Source organism: Arvicanthis niloticus, chromosome 1 (assembly GCF_011762505.2).
Source record: "Arvicanthis niloticus isolate mArvNil1 chromosome 1, mArvNil1.pat.X, whole genome shotgun sequence".
Lineage (NCBI taxonomy): Eukaryota > Metazoa > Chordata > Mammalia > Rodentia > Muridae > Arvicanthis > Arvicanthis niloticus.
Genome location: NC_047658.1, coordinates 126,525,115 through 126,542,088, shown reverse-complemented (window position 1 = coordinate 126,542,088; position 16,974 = coordinate 126,525,115). Strand labels below are relative to the sequence as shown.

General features: G+C 43.6%; 1 protein-coding gene across 1 annotated transcript in view; it reads left to right on the top strand.

Moving 5' to 3' along the window:
- The window catches only part of Ostf1 (osteoclast stimulating factor 1), a 56,835-nt gene that overhangs the window by 34,360 nt on the left and 5,501 nt on the right, over positions 1 to 16,974 (top strand). Inside the window, exons 4-9 of the mRNA XM_034490857.2 lie at positions 7,379 to 7,429; positions 9,811 to 9,874; positions 11,109 to 11,162; positions 13,342 to 13,449; positions 14,100 to 14,149; positions 16,472 to 16,550. Of these exons, the coding sequence (XP_034346748.2) occupies positions 7,379 to 7,429; positions 9,811 to 9,874; positions 11,109 to 11,162; positions 13,342 to 13,449; positions 14,100 to 14,149; positions 16,472 to 16,550 (406 nt within the window). The remainder of the gene's footprint in view (positions 1 to 7,378; positions 7,430 to 9,810; positions 9,875 to 11,108; positions 11,163 to 13,341; positions 13,450 to 14,099; positions 14,150 to 16,471; positions 16,551 to 16,974) is intronic.

The following is a 16,974-nucleotide window of genomic DNA, read 5'->3' as shown; positions in this document are numbered from 1 at the left end:
ATAGGGACACCACAACACGACACACAGCACTCTGTGTGGCACATAGCACAGTGTATGCACAGCGCACCACACATTGTGTATACGGCATGCACAGCGCACCACACATTGTGTATACGGCAGGCACAGCGCACCACACATTGTGTATACGGCATGCACAGCGCACCACACATTGTGTATACGGCAGGCTCAGCGCACCACACATTGTGTATACGGCATGCACAGCACACCACACATTGTGTATACGGCATGCTCAGCGCACCACACATTGTGTATATGGCATGCTCAGCGCACCACACATTGTGTATATGGCATGCTCAGCGCACCACACATTGTGTATACGGCATGCTCAGCGCACCACACATTGTGTATACGGCATGCTCAGCGCACCACACATTGTGTATACGGCATGCTCAGCGCACCACACATTGTGTATACGGCATGCTCAGCGCACCACACATTGTGTATATGGCATGCTCAGCGCACCACACATTGTGTATATGGCATGCACAGCGCACCACACATTGTGTATACGGCATGCACAGCGCACCACACATTGTGTATATGGCAGGCACAGCACACCACACATTGTGTATACGGCATGCACAGCGCACCACACATTGTGTATACGGCATGCACAACATACCACACATTGTGTATACGGCATGCACAGCGCACCACACATTGTGTATACGGCAGGCTCAGCGCACCACACATTGTGTATACGGCATGCACAGCACACCACACATTGTGTATACGGCATGCTCAGCGCACCACACATTGTGTATATGGCATGCTCAGCGCACCACACATTGTGTATATGGCATGCTCAGCGCACCACACATTGTGTATATGGCATGCTCAGCGCACCACACATTGTGTATACGGCATGCTCAGCGCACCACACATTGTGTATACGGCATGCTCAGCGCACCACACATTGTGTATACGGCATGCTCAGCGCACCACACATTGTGTATATGGCATGCTCAGCGCACCACACATTGTGTATATGGCATGCACAGCGCACCACACATTGTGTATACGGCATGCACAGCGCACCACACATTGTGTATATGGCAGGCACAGCACACCACACATTGTGTATACGGCATGCTCAGCGCACCACACATTGTGTATACGGCATGCTCAGCGCACCACACATTGTGTATATGGCATGCTCAGCGCACCACACATTGTGTATACGGCATGCTCAGCGCACCACACATTGTGTATATGGCATGCTCAGCGCACCACACATTGTGTATATGGCATGCTCAGCGCACCACACATTGTGTATATGGCATGCACAGCACACCACACATTGTGTATACGGCAGGCACAGCGCACCACACATTGTGTATACGGCATGCACAGCGCACCACACATTGTGTATATGGCATGCTCAGCGCACCACACATTGTGTATATGGCATGCACAGCACACCACACATTGTGTATACTGCATGCACAGCGCACCACACATTGTGTATACGGCATGCACAACATACCACACATTGTGTATACGGCATGCACAGCGCACCACACATTGTGTATACGGCATGCACAGCGCACCACACATTGTGTATACGGCATGCACAGCGCACCACACATTGTGTATACGGCATGCACAGCGCACCACACATTGTGTATACGGCATGCACAACATACCACACATTGTGTATACGGCATGCACAGCGCACCACACATTGTGTATACGGCATGCACAGCGCACCACACATTGTGTATATGGCATGCACAGCACACCACACATTGTGTATACTGCATGCACAGCGCACCACACATTGTGTATACGGCATGCACAACATACCACACATTGTGTATACGGCATGCACAGCGCACCACACATTGTGTATACGGCATGCACAGCGCACCACACATTGTGTATACGGCATGCACAGCGCACCACACATTGTGTATACGGCATGCACAACATACCACACATTGTGTATACGGCATGCACAGCGCACCACACATTGTGTATACGGCATGCACAGCGCACCACACATTGTGTATACGGCATGCACAGCGCACCACACATTGTGTATACGGCATGCACAGCGCACCACACATTGTGTATACGGCATGCACAACATACCACACATTGTGTATACGGCATGCACAGCGCACCACACATTGTGTATACGGCAGGCACAGCGCACCACACATTGTGTATACGGCATGCACAACACACCACACATTGTGTATACGGCATGCACAGCGCACCACACATTGTGTATACGGCATGCACAGCGCACCACACATTGTGTATACGGCATGCACAGCGCACCACACATTGTGTATACGGCATGCACAGCGCACCACACATTGTGTATACGGCATGCACAGCGCACCACACATTGTGTATACGGCATGCACAACACACCACACATTGTGTATACGGCATGCACAGCGCACCACACATTGTGTATACGGCATGCACAACACACCACACATTGTGTATACGGCATGCACAGCGCACCACACATTGTGTATACGGCATGCACAACACACCACACATTGTGTATACGGCATGGACAGCGCACCACACATTGTGTATACGGCATGCACACAGCGCACCACACATTGTGTATACGGCATGCACAACCACACATTGTGTATACGGCATGCACAGCGCACCACACATTGTGTATACGGCATGCACACAGCGCACCACACATTGTGTATACGGCATGCACAGCGCACCACACATTGTGTATACGGCATGCACAGCGCACCACACATTGTGTATACGGCATGCACAGCGCACCACACATTGTGTATACGGCATGCACAGCGCACCACACATTGTGTATACGGCATGCACAACCACACATTGTGTATACGGCATGCACAGCACACCACACGTTGTGTATATGGCATGCACATCACACCACACATTGTGTATATGGCATGCACAGCGCACCACACATTGTGTATACGGCATGCACAGCGCACCACACATTGTGTATACGGCAGGCACAGCATACTGCTTACTTAGCATACCATGGGCATGGCACTCTGAGAACACAGACTGGAGGTCGGAGCACACCTTATATGGAGCACACTACAGAGTACACTGGGTGTACAGCTGGGTGCATAGCACACCAGGTACACAGGGCATCACAAGCTCAGCATTCTGAGCACATTGCTCGGTACACCGGGGTCACAGTCATACACTGTATGCTCGGCACACCAAGTGTTTTGCTCATCACATGCATAGTACGCCGAGTGTATAGCACACTATACATATGAGGTGGTTATACCTCAAAGTATTGTAGCCTAGAAATATTAAAGGCTGAGCTAGAAGCTGTGAACCCTTTACTTGTATATACAGCATCCTAGAGAGCTATGGTCCTCCTTTTTAGCAACTGTTACAACCTGAGGAGACAGTGAGAGTGATGTCCAACCCTACGTCTGATAGCGCATTGGCTGGATGCATTGGCTGGATAGAGCAAGGCAGTTGTGGATCCTGATTATCTTGCTTCAAGGAGAGAAATTTCTGTCATTACCCAGCCCGCCTTCATTCTAACTCCCCCAACCCCCATTCGGATGAAGTGTCACACAGAGACCTGCCTGGACTTGGTGGACTGGTGTGAAAGCATGTTGACAGGGAGGAACGGTGTGCATGAGGGGTGCTGCTTTCTGAAGGAAAACCAGATGAACCTGCTTGGGGCCTACAAGGCTCACTGGGCTGCTCCAGATGATGATGTGGGAGTGTGGTCTAGAGTGGGGTTCCAGAAGCTGAGGCAGGATCCTGGCCATGCTCCTCATTGTTATCTCCAGCCTGTCCGTGCCTATTTGCTAAACAGGCACTCATGACCCAGTCTGCCAAGTGAGAAGCCAGGCATACTGTGCATGGGAAAGGGACTGTTTTCCGTATTGCTGTCTTGTATTATTGAGAAGGCAGGATGAGGAATATTTTCTAAAGCCGCTATCATTGAATTAGCTCATGATATCGTGATGACCAGTAATGGCAAGGTGTGATGTTTCTGTGAGAGAAAACACAAGCTGTGGTTAGGAATTGTGGCTCCACCGTCTGAATGTCACATGCCACGTGACAATCCCATCTTTAGCGAAGCAATAAGAAGTGGCCTCACTCTTTAGTATTGTTGGAGAGGATTAAATTAGTATTTGCAAAGGTGCAGACCATTGCCTGGCACATGAATAAATATTATTAAATATTAAATGAAGACATTTCATGGGACATTTATTTGTCCTTTTATTGATTTTTGTATCTTTAGGTTACTAAATCTAGAAAGTTTTATATCCATTTGCCCTCGGTACTAATGTGCGTTTGCCCTCAAACTGCATAGCAGCAGCAGTCCTTGCTAGTTTCTTTTGGCTTTTGCATTACTAAAGACAGTGTCTCTCTTTGTAGCCCGGCCTGACCCTGAGCTCAGAGCAGTCCTCTTTGCTTAGCTTCCTGAGTCACCCAGCCTAGCTCACTTTGTTCTGATACCTTATGGTTCTTCAAGGAGAGATGAGAGCTTGTGGTTAAACACTAGAGAACAAGCTGATGGAATGACATGCTCCTGGCAGCTTAGGGTCACTGCTTTCCCACTCCTGCTCCATGAATACAGCGCCAGGAATGTAAAAGTAGACCTTATTGAACAGTTTACATCGAGGGTCTGTTGTGGGTGCTTAATGGAAAATGTGATTCTTTTAGGTAAAATCTGAATTCCAAGCTAGACTTTATTGATTGTACTGTCCTCAGCAGGGTCAAGAATTTTATAAACCACTCCTGAGCCACGTTATGAAAGCTCACGCCCTTATCTTGTCCTTTTGGAAGAAACTGTGTAGGTAGCATTGCACTTGAGAGCTATTAAAGGAGAATACACTCTAAAATCCAATGAAATGGCCAGATGTTTTCTCTGCCTGATTGGCTGCTGGTTGCTTGCCTCATTTGAACAACATATCTGATGGAGGCTGAAGGGTATGGGAGGGGCTGCTGCTGTTGAAGTGGTGGGAGGTGCAGTCATCCCTGTAGAATAGCTGCTGTTCTTTTAGAGCCCAGTCAGCACTGTGAGGTCTTCAGATGACTCAGCTTTTTCCACAGGATACCCTTTACCAAGCCACAAAATATAAGACTTACCTAAAAGATGCTGTGATTTTGACTGTAATTGTTCTAAAAATTGGGGTAAAATTCACATCATATAGAATTAACCATTTTAAAGCAAGCAATTGAGTGGGAATTTTACAGTTGCCATGGCGAACAACTGCTTTTTTTTTTCCCCCCCTCGGTTCCAAAGCATTTCCTCACCCCAGAGTAAAACACTGTTCCCAAAGAGTGGCCAGGTCTCATTCCTCACTCATTACTCAGTTCATACAGAGGAGTGATCAGAGTTTTGATATGTATGCATATATATACATGTATGCTTGGTGTGTGTTTTAGGCTGCTTATGTGGCAGGGATTTTTTTTTTTTTCATGTGTTTTTGATTGGTTCAGGGGTGAGTGATCTTGATAGAAATTTAGGCAGACCTGACTTTTGAAGAAAACTGAAGGGACAGGAAGAGGTAATTCCTTGGCTTCTCTGAAAGCACGACTGTAGAGGGCTCACTGTGTACTGTAAGTACACAGTAGTACACAATAGGAATGGTTTTGCGACATCTCTGATGTGAAAAGGGCACATCCGACCCTTGTAGAACCCGAGGAAGTACAGTCCCTTCTGTGGCTGCCCCCATACCCCTTCAAAGTGTCTTCTTCCTTCCCATGCCTTGGCACTTTCTGAGGAGATGCAGTCAAGTAGTGATAAAATGTCAGCTTAATGCTCTGAGATGGCCACTGTGTTCAGCTGCCAGGCTATGGTGATGAATGTGAGACTCTCTTAAGTGTCTCTGAGAGGCTCCTGTTTGCAGCTAGTCTTAACGGAAATTGTTTCTCTAATCACTTTCTATGACTGCAGTATATTGAAAGTAATATTGGCCATCCATCTTCAAAACAATGGTTAGAGAAAGATCTCAGAGGTCTTTTATTTTTCTCCCCCCAGAATATTATTTCAAATGAAGTTACAGTGCACTTCCTTGGGTCCAGTGGGCTTAACTAGTTTTTGTATAGCTTCTGCTGTGAATCTAGTCTCTGTAAATCGAAGCGTAAAGGTTATAAATGCTTTTGGAAGTTGCCGTTAAAGGAAGTCATCCATTTTGGGGGATATCATAAGTCACTGTTCACTAATTCTTATGCCCAAGTGCCTCGCTCATCTGACTTCATATTGTGGTTGCTTTAAGCATGGTGCAGTTGATAACAGTCTTTGTTTATATATTCAGGGAAAACAGCAGCTATAATATAAATAATTTTGAAATGAACTCCAGCACTAGGACAGAATCATATATACTCATCCCAGTCTGCTCTGGAGAGGAGGCAAACACTTGGGGAAATGAATTGATGAAATAATTTGCTTTTCTAGTATCATTTTTAATTATATGTGTAGAATAGACAGATGTAACACGTCTTTTTTCTAGATATTTTTTCTATTAGTATTGTAAAAATATACTGGGTAATAACAGCACATTTGGAATTGTTTTCTGCATAATTTATGTACAATCATTATCTCATCCCGTGTCTGTGCTTGGTATTTTTTTAGCCTAATTTTGTAAGCACCTGTGTCCATAGCTGAGATTTTATTTCACTGGGCATTATACGTCCTATTTACTCAAAAACTCATGGTGTTATGTACTGGCAGTTAACAAGATGTGTAAACTGTTGGCTGTCTTAAGAGAGTTTGCAGGACAGTTGATGGGCCAGGCCAGGGTGAGGCACTAGATGTGAAACTAGGCCCTGGAGTTGCTAGCCTTTCTGGATGGGCAGTTATTCTTCTTGTACTTTAGCTCTTTAGACTGTCACGGCTGAATTACATATAAATACTCACGTACAAGGAGCACTCATTCTCTGTGGGCATGAAGACCATGGAATAGGTTTCTGAATCAGCAAATAAAAATATTAATAGTTTTCATGGTTTTAATTTTAGACATTTATTTATATGCATATGAAATATATATCATTTACCATAATCTCTAAGAGGGAAAATTGTATCTGTATTCTATGATGTGAAGATCCTTTGTAATAGGGGAATATAAAAGGTATTAGAAGCGCATATTTGTGATACACACACACACCCACACACACACACACACACACCTACACGCACACATAATTCTTTGATAGCATTCAGCACAGGACAAATCCAACTTTAGAATTCAAATATTTATTACAGTATTTTGTTATATGCTTTATTTGTTAATGTTAATATAAAAGTAATTGTGTATAAGAATACTTTAGGATTTAAAATTGCAAAATGAAAGAAATAACTGTGTCCTAAGATAGGAAAAAATCTCATGGAGTCATTTTTTTTTCCTTCTAGCCAGATGAATTATATTTTGAAGAGGGAGATATTATCTACATCACTGACATGGTAAGTCTAGCTGGTATTCTGTACTACGACTGCATTCTGTAGATGTATTAGCATAGTGCTAGACTGTTTTATGTAGCCATAATATTGTGGATTATTTTAGGTATATACTTACATAGAAATATATATGTAAAGTTTTGCTTTTTGACACATTTACGGTAACACACCATTGAAAATTGTCGTCTTATTCACCAATAGGAAATAGTTGAATAAGTTTTGTTATGGCCACAGATGGAACTCTGCAGCCATACAAAAGAACAAGGATATCTTTCAAATTATATTCTAATGTAATTCAAATGGGATAAAGCAAGATAAAATGCATATATTAAGCCTTAGTTGCTTAAGGAAGGGTTAGAGACTGTAAATATGCCTCTATTTTCTTACTTTGAAAATAATGATAAAACTAAAATATACTTAAACATCAGTTTTGTTTATATGAAGGGAGGGAAAATAGATTTCTAAAATTATAATTTGTTTTGAAGATTTGACTTTGGAATCATAGAAATTTTTATGAGGCTATAAAATTAATAAAAAGCAGCCCCTAGAAATTAAGAACAGAATGAATCAGATGATTTCACTCACACTCTGACAGTTAGCCTAGCCATACGGAAAGGAAGTAGTCTTAGTAAGACTTGGCAGTTTGACTAAACATCCCTAGTGACTATATCAAATAAAACAGACCTACAGATGGATGGATGGATGGATGGATGGATGGATGGATGGATGGATGGATGGATGGCTACTGAGTCTGGTAGTTGAGGACAGCTGAGTCTCTAGGTCCCTGATGTTCATTGTGGGTTCTCAGCATGGGAGGAGGAGGGTGTGCAGATGTCAGTCAGTAAAATGAAGGAGAAACACGGAGTCCTTCATTTGAATTGGAAAAACATCACATTGTATCTTTGAAGGGGACCTTAGAAAAGGGAGAACCCAGTAATAATATATTACTCTCATTGAAAGGAGCAAGGCCTCTTTGAGAAATGGCTGCTTCCAGCCATAGGGCATTAAATGAACTGAACATCTTGTGACTATGATAGAAGGCAGCTTCAAAAGCCTGCAAGGGCCACCATGCTGGTGTGATGAGGAAACCAATATGCACTGCCCAGAGATGGAGCAATTTGAGCATCAGTTAAGGGTAGCATCTCTCAAGGATTGAAACTCTGTTTTAAATTTATGGTTTCCTAATGTTACCTCCAAACAGATCTCATTGATACTGTGAGAGACCATTACGGAGTTAGGGTGTTTATTCTGACAACAGGTGAGGAAAGGAGTCACTACTTCCTCTGAACTTTACCTTGAATGACCTGAGAGCTGGTAAGGGAAAATTACTCCTTAAAGAGATATGCTATTTATTTTATTTATTTAATGGGAAATGTCCCCATTTTGCACCCCATATTATTGACAGAAGCTATGGAGGCAGCCTTGCCTTGTGTGTTTTCTTATGAAGGACACAACACTGCTCATACGGTAGCCTTCCTCCAAAAGTGAGGCTCAATCTGCCTTTGGTTTTAGAACTCAGCAGCAATGCACGGAACAAAGGGGCATGCTTAGTGATAGCATAGGTGTGTGGCAGGCAGAATCCAGACTGTCTCAGTTTCTACACACACACACACACACACACACACACACACACACACACACACACACACTACAAACCAACAAAGAAAAGAATGGAGGAGGAACCTGTGTTAAAGGCTAAGAGGGAACTAGCTGTACTATACGGTACTTAATAGAAATCTCAAACTTGGGCCATAAGGAATTCTGAGTTTTAACTTAGATATTTGATAATATTAAGGAATTATTGGGGAAAGGTTTGAAACTGTGATAATGGTATCATAGTTGACTGAGAAATAATTTATTTTTCAGATACATATTCTGATTTTTCAGAGTAAAGATTATACCACCTAACATTAATCCCAGTAACCCAGAAGGGAAGGCAGATGAATGGTGGGTGGTATTGGTCACAAGGAACGAATCACACACTTAGCAAATGGCTCATCACATTGTTTTTACTGCTTCTGCATAGGTGTGAACTTTTCTATAACAAAAAGTTATCCAAAAGTGAATATAAGACAAGAAAAAACTTTAGAAAATGTGGCAAAACAAAAGTATATCAGAGAAGAGATGTTAAAATCTAGACATTTAAACTCTATAGTTATAATCTACACTAACGCCTTTCCCCGCTTTCCCACATGCTCCGGTTTGCCTCACTGAAGCTCTGTGATGTGTATGTGTGTGAATTGGGGATGCTTGCGTGCTTACATTCGTGATAAGGGGAGTGGGTGCAGATGACAGGGTTCGAGGATGCTGGTGAATGAGGAGAAGCACTTGAGGACCCAGATGGTTTCAGATACAGCTGCACGCTGACCCCCTTGTTCTCTTGGCAGAGTGACAGCAGCTGGTGGAAAGGGACATGCAAAGGCCGGACGGGACTGATCCCAAGCAACTATGGTAAGGGCAGCTGCACTGGGAACTTCCTGTTCATAAGATGGTCATGCACACCAGTGTGCCAGGCCTAACTCACTGCTTATGACAAGTCACTGCAATGTGACAAACCCACACAGTTTCCAAAGAACCACTATGGATACTTTTTTTTTTTGTTGTTATGTTCTTAGACTCCAGATCTTCTAGTTTGTGTTGAAGAAGTCCTACTTTGGAAACTCACATGTGGCCTGCATACTCAATGAGTGCTTATTACAGCACTTTGTCCTTCTTAAGATGTGGCCCCTTTGTAAAATTATTAATATTTCTGGTTGAAAGATGGCACAGGGTTGGCAAACAAACATCCCAGATGTTAGTCTTTTTCTTCCAATTAATAACAGGGTAGTATAAAGACACCCCTGAATGTTGCCTGTGGGATTCGATTTCCCATCTGTAATAGTGGGAGTGCTGAATTTAGATCACTATAAGAACCTTTTAGGCTTACTCCTTAGACTGACAAATGACTTGACAAATGTCAGAGAGTGTCCTTCAGAGACACAAGGTCCTAGCTCAGGAGCCCTGTGCACTCTGGCTTCATGTGGTTCTGTTCCTCTGAAATCTACACATATCTTTCCACTGTACTACACTTCCAGCCTTGGCTGTAGATACTGAGGGTAGAGAATAGTTATAAAGAATGTCCTATCCCGGCCCTCTTAGGTCAGCAGGCTTGGGCCTGGAGCAGCAGGCTTCCTCTGGGGGCTCCTACTCATTCTAAGGCAACAGTGGAACCTTCTGAAAGCGGGTAGACAGCAGCTGTCCCTTGTGAATACAAGCAGTGCTGAGTTGCTATCGGCCCTTGCTGCTTGCCCCAACAGAAGGGAATCAGGTGTTTGCCAGAATGTGAAACTGAAGAGCAGATGCTTATGCCTTTTATGACTGTTTGTGTTAAACACCTGAGTAAGCTTGATGTTTGGTTCAGGGATCTGTTTGAGTTTTGTTTCCGTTACCTGCTATGCTTGCTGTTGTTTATGCTTGTAGTTAATTGCTGTGTGACTGCTTTATTGCTTGGCTTGGTTTCACTTAACACAGCCTCTCTTAAAGGAAGTACTGTCAGTTATTTCTGTTACTTTTAATCCACATTACATGAATAATTAAGCTGTTGTATCTGAGGCCCTGGCCATGAAGCTGGGTGTCCATGGGCATAGCCAACTCCCGGGAATCACTGAGCAACCCCAACGGTGTTATATCTTTGTTTTCAATCTAGTGGCTGAGCAGGCAGAATCTATTGACAATCCATTGCATGAGGCTGCAAAACGAGGTAGGTCTGATTATCCTTTTCTTTTCTGATAGAGAATATAATATATGAAAAGGCACAGACTTTCTAAAATGTTCTTTTCTTATTCTTTGAAAGTCTCATAAATGTAAACAAGTATTTTGATCACTCCTCCAGCTCCAACTCTCCCTTCCCTGTAAACATGCTTCTCTCTCAACTGCATGCTCTCTTTTTAAAATAAGCAACCCCTAAATCCAGTTATTGTCCTTGTATACATGGCCATGAGACTAGGGCATGGGCCACCTACCAGTGGCCACACCTTCAAGAGAAATGACTACTTTCTTCTTCAGCTGTCAACTTCAGTGGTTCCTCAACCAGGAGAGGTGCTCACGAACCCCCTCCCATTAAAGTAGGAATTCTGACTGGTTTGATCGCGTGCATCTAGCCAGAGCTGCAGGGAGTCCACAGGAGGAGCAGCCACCGTGTCCAGAAGACGGGGTTTGCAGCACTCTTCTCTGCTCTCTGGCTCTTAACATTCTGTCTCCTTACTGTGCAACATTTCCTGAGCCGTGGGCGGATGGAGAGGGTAATCTGCATAGCCTGCTTAGTGCTGAGTGTTCCACATTCACTTTCTCTCAGCACTTTGCCTGGTTGAGTCTCTGCGTTCACTGCTGCCCATCGCAAAAAAAGAAGCTTCTCTGACCAAGGCTCAGAGTGGCACTCACCTATAAGGGTAAAATACATATTTAGAAGGCAGTTGAACGTGACCATTTAAACAAAACAACAGTTGTAGGCTACCCCCTATGGCCTGTGACAAGGCTGACAAGGTTTATAGTGTGAATTCCCATGCATGAGTTCCCTCCTGTTCAATCAGGCCTCAAATATAATGAAAGAACTTGATTGTCCCTATAACAGTTATGCCACTTGCACATCTTACCTGACAGGTTGGTATTATAGCAAAATGCTTGGGTTTTAATTATATGGTATGATAAATTTTGACAGGTACATAGATAACCAGAGCTCCAACATCCAGATTAAGATCCAGAGCATCTCTTTGTTCTTAGAGTGTTCTCTTAACATGCCTTCCCACTCTAAGTCCCTGTCTTCCCTAGAAGCAGTCTCTGTGCTGACTTCCCTCGCCCTAGAAGGCGAAGAGTGATTTTTAATTTTATAATAATATCACTTACAGAAGGTGGAAGGCCATGATCTGACTCTTAAAGCCCAGAGTCATGTAGGGCAGTTGGATGTGACAGATCATTAAAATACAATGTTCTGAGTCCTGGAGGGCAGGAGGGCAGTGGTGTCCTGGGACATAGCACTTAGGAGGGTGTTGATGTTGGGGGAAGCTCTGACCCAACAAGGATGGGAGTTGTCTTGACTTTCTTCCTGTGGGTAACACTTACTTCCCACAAGCCTAGAGCATGTATGTGGCAATGTGTGGGCACAGTTTGACTATCTCAAGTGGAAAGATAGTACTGGCGTTCTTCCGGTAGAGACCTAGGCTGTTGCTAAACATCCTACAATGTCCAAGGTCAAGGTAAGCCCCACTACGTAAAATTCCTCTTAACCCCAAACACTCATGGCAATTGTATTAGGAAACCCTCCCGTGAATAGTGGGAAGTGCTGGTGCAGCCTCGGCAGGCAGGCTGTTTCATTATGTGCTATGGCTGCACGTGCAAGGGGAAAGGAAGGGCTCAGACAACGACATAGAAGACACTTCTTTGTCAAGGAGCTACTTAGGATATTATTAGCCTGAAGTTTTTAACTAAGCGGGTGTACTTTAGAATAGGGCAGTAGCTCTCAGCAGCTTACTTAGTATAAGATAGTGTGTCTTTATTTCCAAGACCAGAAAATGTCTTTAAATATGAGTCGGGAAAGTTTCTGTTTGTAGTTAGGTTTTGTGTTACACCCTGCCTTTCAGGATTAAAGAGAGGAAGGACTAATACATCTTTTTTTTTTTTTCTCTTCAAAGCAGAAATACCTTTAAACCTATCTTTGGCAACTCCTATTAAAAATGGATGTTACTGCTGCTTCTCAATGACCCAGGGTGCAAATGCACTGTGCTAAGTGCTTTAGTGGGCAGGTCTTGTTTTAAGGTTTGCTGATTAATCCATCACAAATGGGAGCTTACAAAGGAAGAAATTGATTTAAAAGCAGAACAAAGGAAAAAGAAAAGCCTTTTCCTTGTGTGCGTGTGTGTTTTTATAACGTAAAATTCTTGCAGGCAACTTGAGCTGGCTGAGGGAGTGCTTGGACAACCGAGTAGGCGTCAACGGCCTGGACAAAGCTGGAAGCACAGCTCTGTACTGGGCCTGCCATGGCGGCCACAAAGGTACTGAATCTCGCTGGTTATATGATTCTGTGCTGTTCAAATTCCCCTGCACCTAAGGAAGCCTGCCTTCTTTGATGATAAAGGCAGTGCAGCAAAGGCTGTGTTCTTGGAAACTGCAGAGCAGTGATGGTGGGGTGTGTCTGGTGAGCCCCACTGTGGTGAGCCCCACTGGGCAGACCTGAAAGGCTGGAAACTTCCCTTTCTCTCTCTGGCTTCAGAAGGTACCAGAACACACCAGTAACAGGGATAGCAAGCCACAGGGGGAAAGCAGAGTTGGTACCTGTAGCTTCCCCTAGCTTTTGGACCCGCATTAAGTTTAATGCAAAATTCCAAAGTACCACACAGATTGAAGCCTGCAATTCTGTTGCAATCAGTAATAATAGATTGAATTTTTCCAATTATTTTATTCTAGTCCAAATTCTACTGTTCACTTTTTTTTTTTTAATCAACTGAGATAAATCTTTGGGTCTAAAATTTTTTGTAAGCTACCTTTTAGTTTTTTTTTTTTTTTTTTCCTGAAGATAAAATTTGAGAAACTTGTAAGAATTTTTTAGAAATTCTCCTGACAGGCTTTGACTTTTGCTATTATGATGTCTGCTTTTACAATGTTCACTGTTCCTTAAGAAATACCATTTCTGTTTGAATTGCAGACATTGTGGAGGTTCTGTTTACTCAGCCAAATGTGGAGCTGAACCAGCAGGTGAGGCTGCTTGTGGGGGTGGGGGGTGCACATTAACATAGCCACCTCATTCTTGTTAACACACTACAGCTTGTGCGCATATACAACATTTTAATTCAGATGCTATAAGCATATGTTTTGTTGTTGTTACTGTGTTTCCTTGCTGTGGTACTGGGGTTTGAAGCCAAGTCCTCACACATGCTGTTCAAGTACACAAGGTAGAGATAGTCAGCTTACAAAGAAACTTCAGTCCCAGTTTGGGAGGTCTTGTTCCATGATCAAGTGGCCTCATGGCTCTTGGGTTAGTACCCAGGTGAGTGGGCACATGGTGGTGCATGGTCAGCACACTGCATCTGTCTCCTGTGAGCAGAGCCTCACCACCCCCTTTGAGCATACACCCCAGGGCCTTCCCACTTGTCTCTCTTCCCAAGGTTCCATCAACTCCCTCTGGATAGCAGCATGCCAGGGACCTTTGGGGACACTTAAAATCCAAATTACAGCCAGGACCCATCTGCTAAAGGTTCCTGTCTCTTCCAGATTCCCAAAACATGAGCCTTAGGAGACAAACTCCCACCACATCTAGCCCTGGCAGTTTCCAGTCTTGGTTGTGATCTGTCTCTTTCTCATTAAGACTCGTTGTCTTTGGTGTTCTAAGAATTCACAAGGAAGGGCCTTAGTGCCGTCCTTCCCTAGTAACCACAATAAAGTCTTTTAACTTGAGAAAGTTTTACTTCTTTTACTGTTTCTAACCAGTTTCTTTGCTCTTTTGATTCTACAGATTGAACATCAGATTTTATTTTTTATAAGAGATTTTATCATCTTTACCTTTTAAAAAATTATTCCCTTTTTAAAAGTTTTTTTTTTTTTAAGTATTATTTTTATGTGTATGGGATGTTTTGCCTGCATGTTTGTATACCACATGTGTGTAGTACCAATAGAGGCCAGAAGAGGGCATCAGATTCCCCCCAGGGACTGGAGTTGCAGACAGTTATAAGCCTCTATGTTGTTGCTGGGAATTGCACCTGAGTTCCCTGGAAGAGCAACCAGTGTGTGCTCCCAACCACTGAGCCACCTCTTCAGCCCCACCTTTATTTTGATACTTTTTTAAATCCCCCAGAGCTCTGTATTCATTTTTGATTGATAAATAGTAAATTATTCCTGGTTTATCAGTGTGTATTGGTTGAGTTGCAATTCTATGCATAATATCACAAGAGTCTCGACTCAGGATCTCACACTGTAAAACCCAGGGTTAGTGGGAACTGGGTTCTTGGGAAGCTTGAAAGATTAAAGGTGTGTGTATCACCATGCCCCAGCCAAAAGGAGTGATGGGTTTCATATTCTCTGACTAAACTCACACTCGAGGACAAGGGTTGTATATGGGATCTCTTTGAGGGTAAAGGGGAACAGGTATTTTAGGGGTTATCTAAGAATTTTGTTGACCACAAGCTCTTACTTCACTCTTTTAATAGCATCCTTTTCTTGTTTGATTATGTAAAACCAATGACATGGCTAATATATTAATTACTGCTTTTAAAAATGTTGTCTGCTATTTACTGTGCTTCTCTTCCCTAGGAACGTTCTATTGTGTTTGAGTTGGCCTCTCCTCAGACACTTAAGTTGTTTCCAAATAGCATCTTGGTTTGTTCATTTGTCTGTGAGATTGGAAGCTGTGTGAACGTGGTGGGGGAGTGAGGTGCTCCTTGATAGACTCCCCATGGCTGAGGGGTGAAGCCCCTCCTGAACTGCTGAGTTTGCTAGCCTAAATAGCGCTCCCCCCTAGTGTGGGGCTGCACCACAGGGGTGATATGCACTGCCCTGCCTGAGGGCACCACCCTTTGCTGTCCTCACTGGGTAGGGAGGAGGGCTGATGTACTGAGTGATCTTACTGTTGGCTGCTCCTGTTTTTCATCTGACTGGCTCTGGTCACCTTTGCACACCATCATGCATGAGCTTGGGAACTCTGGTGATTTCACAGCAGGGTAATTCTACTCTTGTTTAATGGGGCAATGCCAGTAACTGGCCCTAGGGTTCGAATGAGGTACGAATCCATTTGGCCTCCTGTTTCTACGTAGTGCCTCTAGGAGTCTTCAGTTCCTGCTTATTGCTGGAGTGCCCCTCTGCAGGAGGCCAAGCCTCAGCCTGGCTCTGCCACGCTGGTTCTACTCCTCCATCCTCCCAGAGCAGCTCCTCCTCTTGTCTCCCGAGTTCCTCTTTCCCTTGGAATTCCATGTGGTTCTGTAGCTTTTTTCCTAACTTAGAGTTATGCGGATTATCTTATACTACTGTCTTTACCCAGTCCGTTTTGTAGTTTTAATACATGATTTTCCCTTCCTTTCACCATAGAACAAGCTGGGAGACACGGCTCTGCATGCAGCTGCCTGGAAGGGTTATGCAGACATTGTCCAGTTGCTACTGGCAAAAGGTAAAGTTCTTTTTTTATATTTAATTTTGTTTGTTTACTTATTCACTTTACATAACTCTAAGTGCCCTCTCTTGGTTTCTTCTTCTTTTTAAACAAATTTTGTAAGCATCTTTTTTTTTTTTTGTTGGATATTTTATTTATTTACATTTCAAATGTTATCAACTTTTCCAGTTTCCCCTCTGGAAACCCCCTATCCCAATCCCCTCTCTCCCTGCTTCTTTTCCTGGTCTTTGCTTGGCTTGAAAACTGGCTCCTAATGAAGTAGACCAGTTGAAATAGTAGGAATACTAAGTCTCCTTCCATTAAAACTGCACAGCATGGTTACAGTTGACAAGAAATAGTAGTTTATGCTACTTTTTTACTGTGAGTTAAGATCCTGATAAAGTTAAAATTATCCATACAAATGTATTGCATTTAGAAAGAG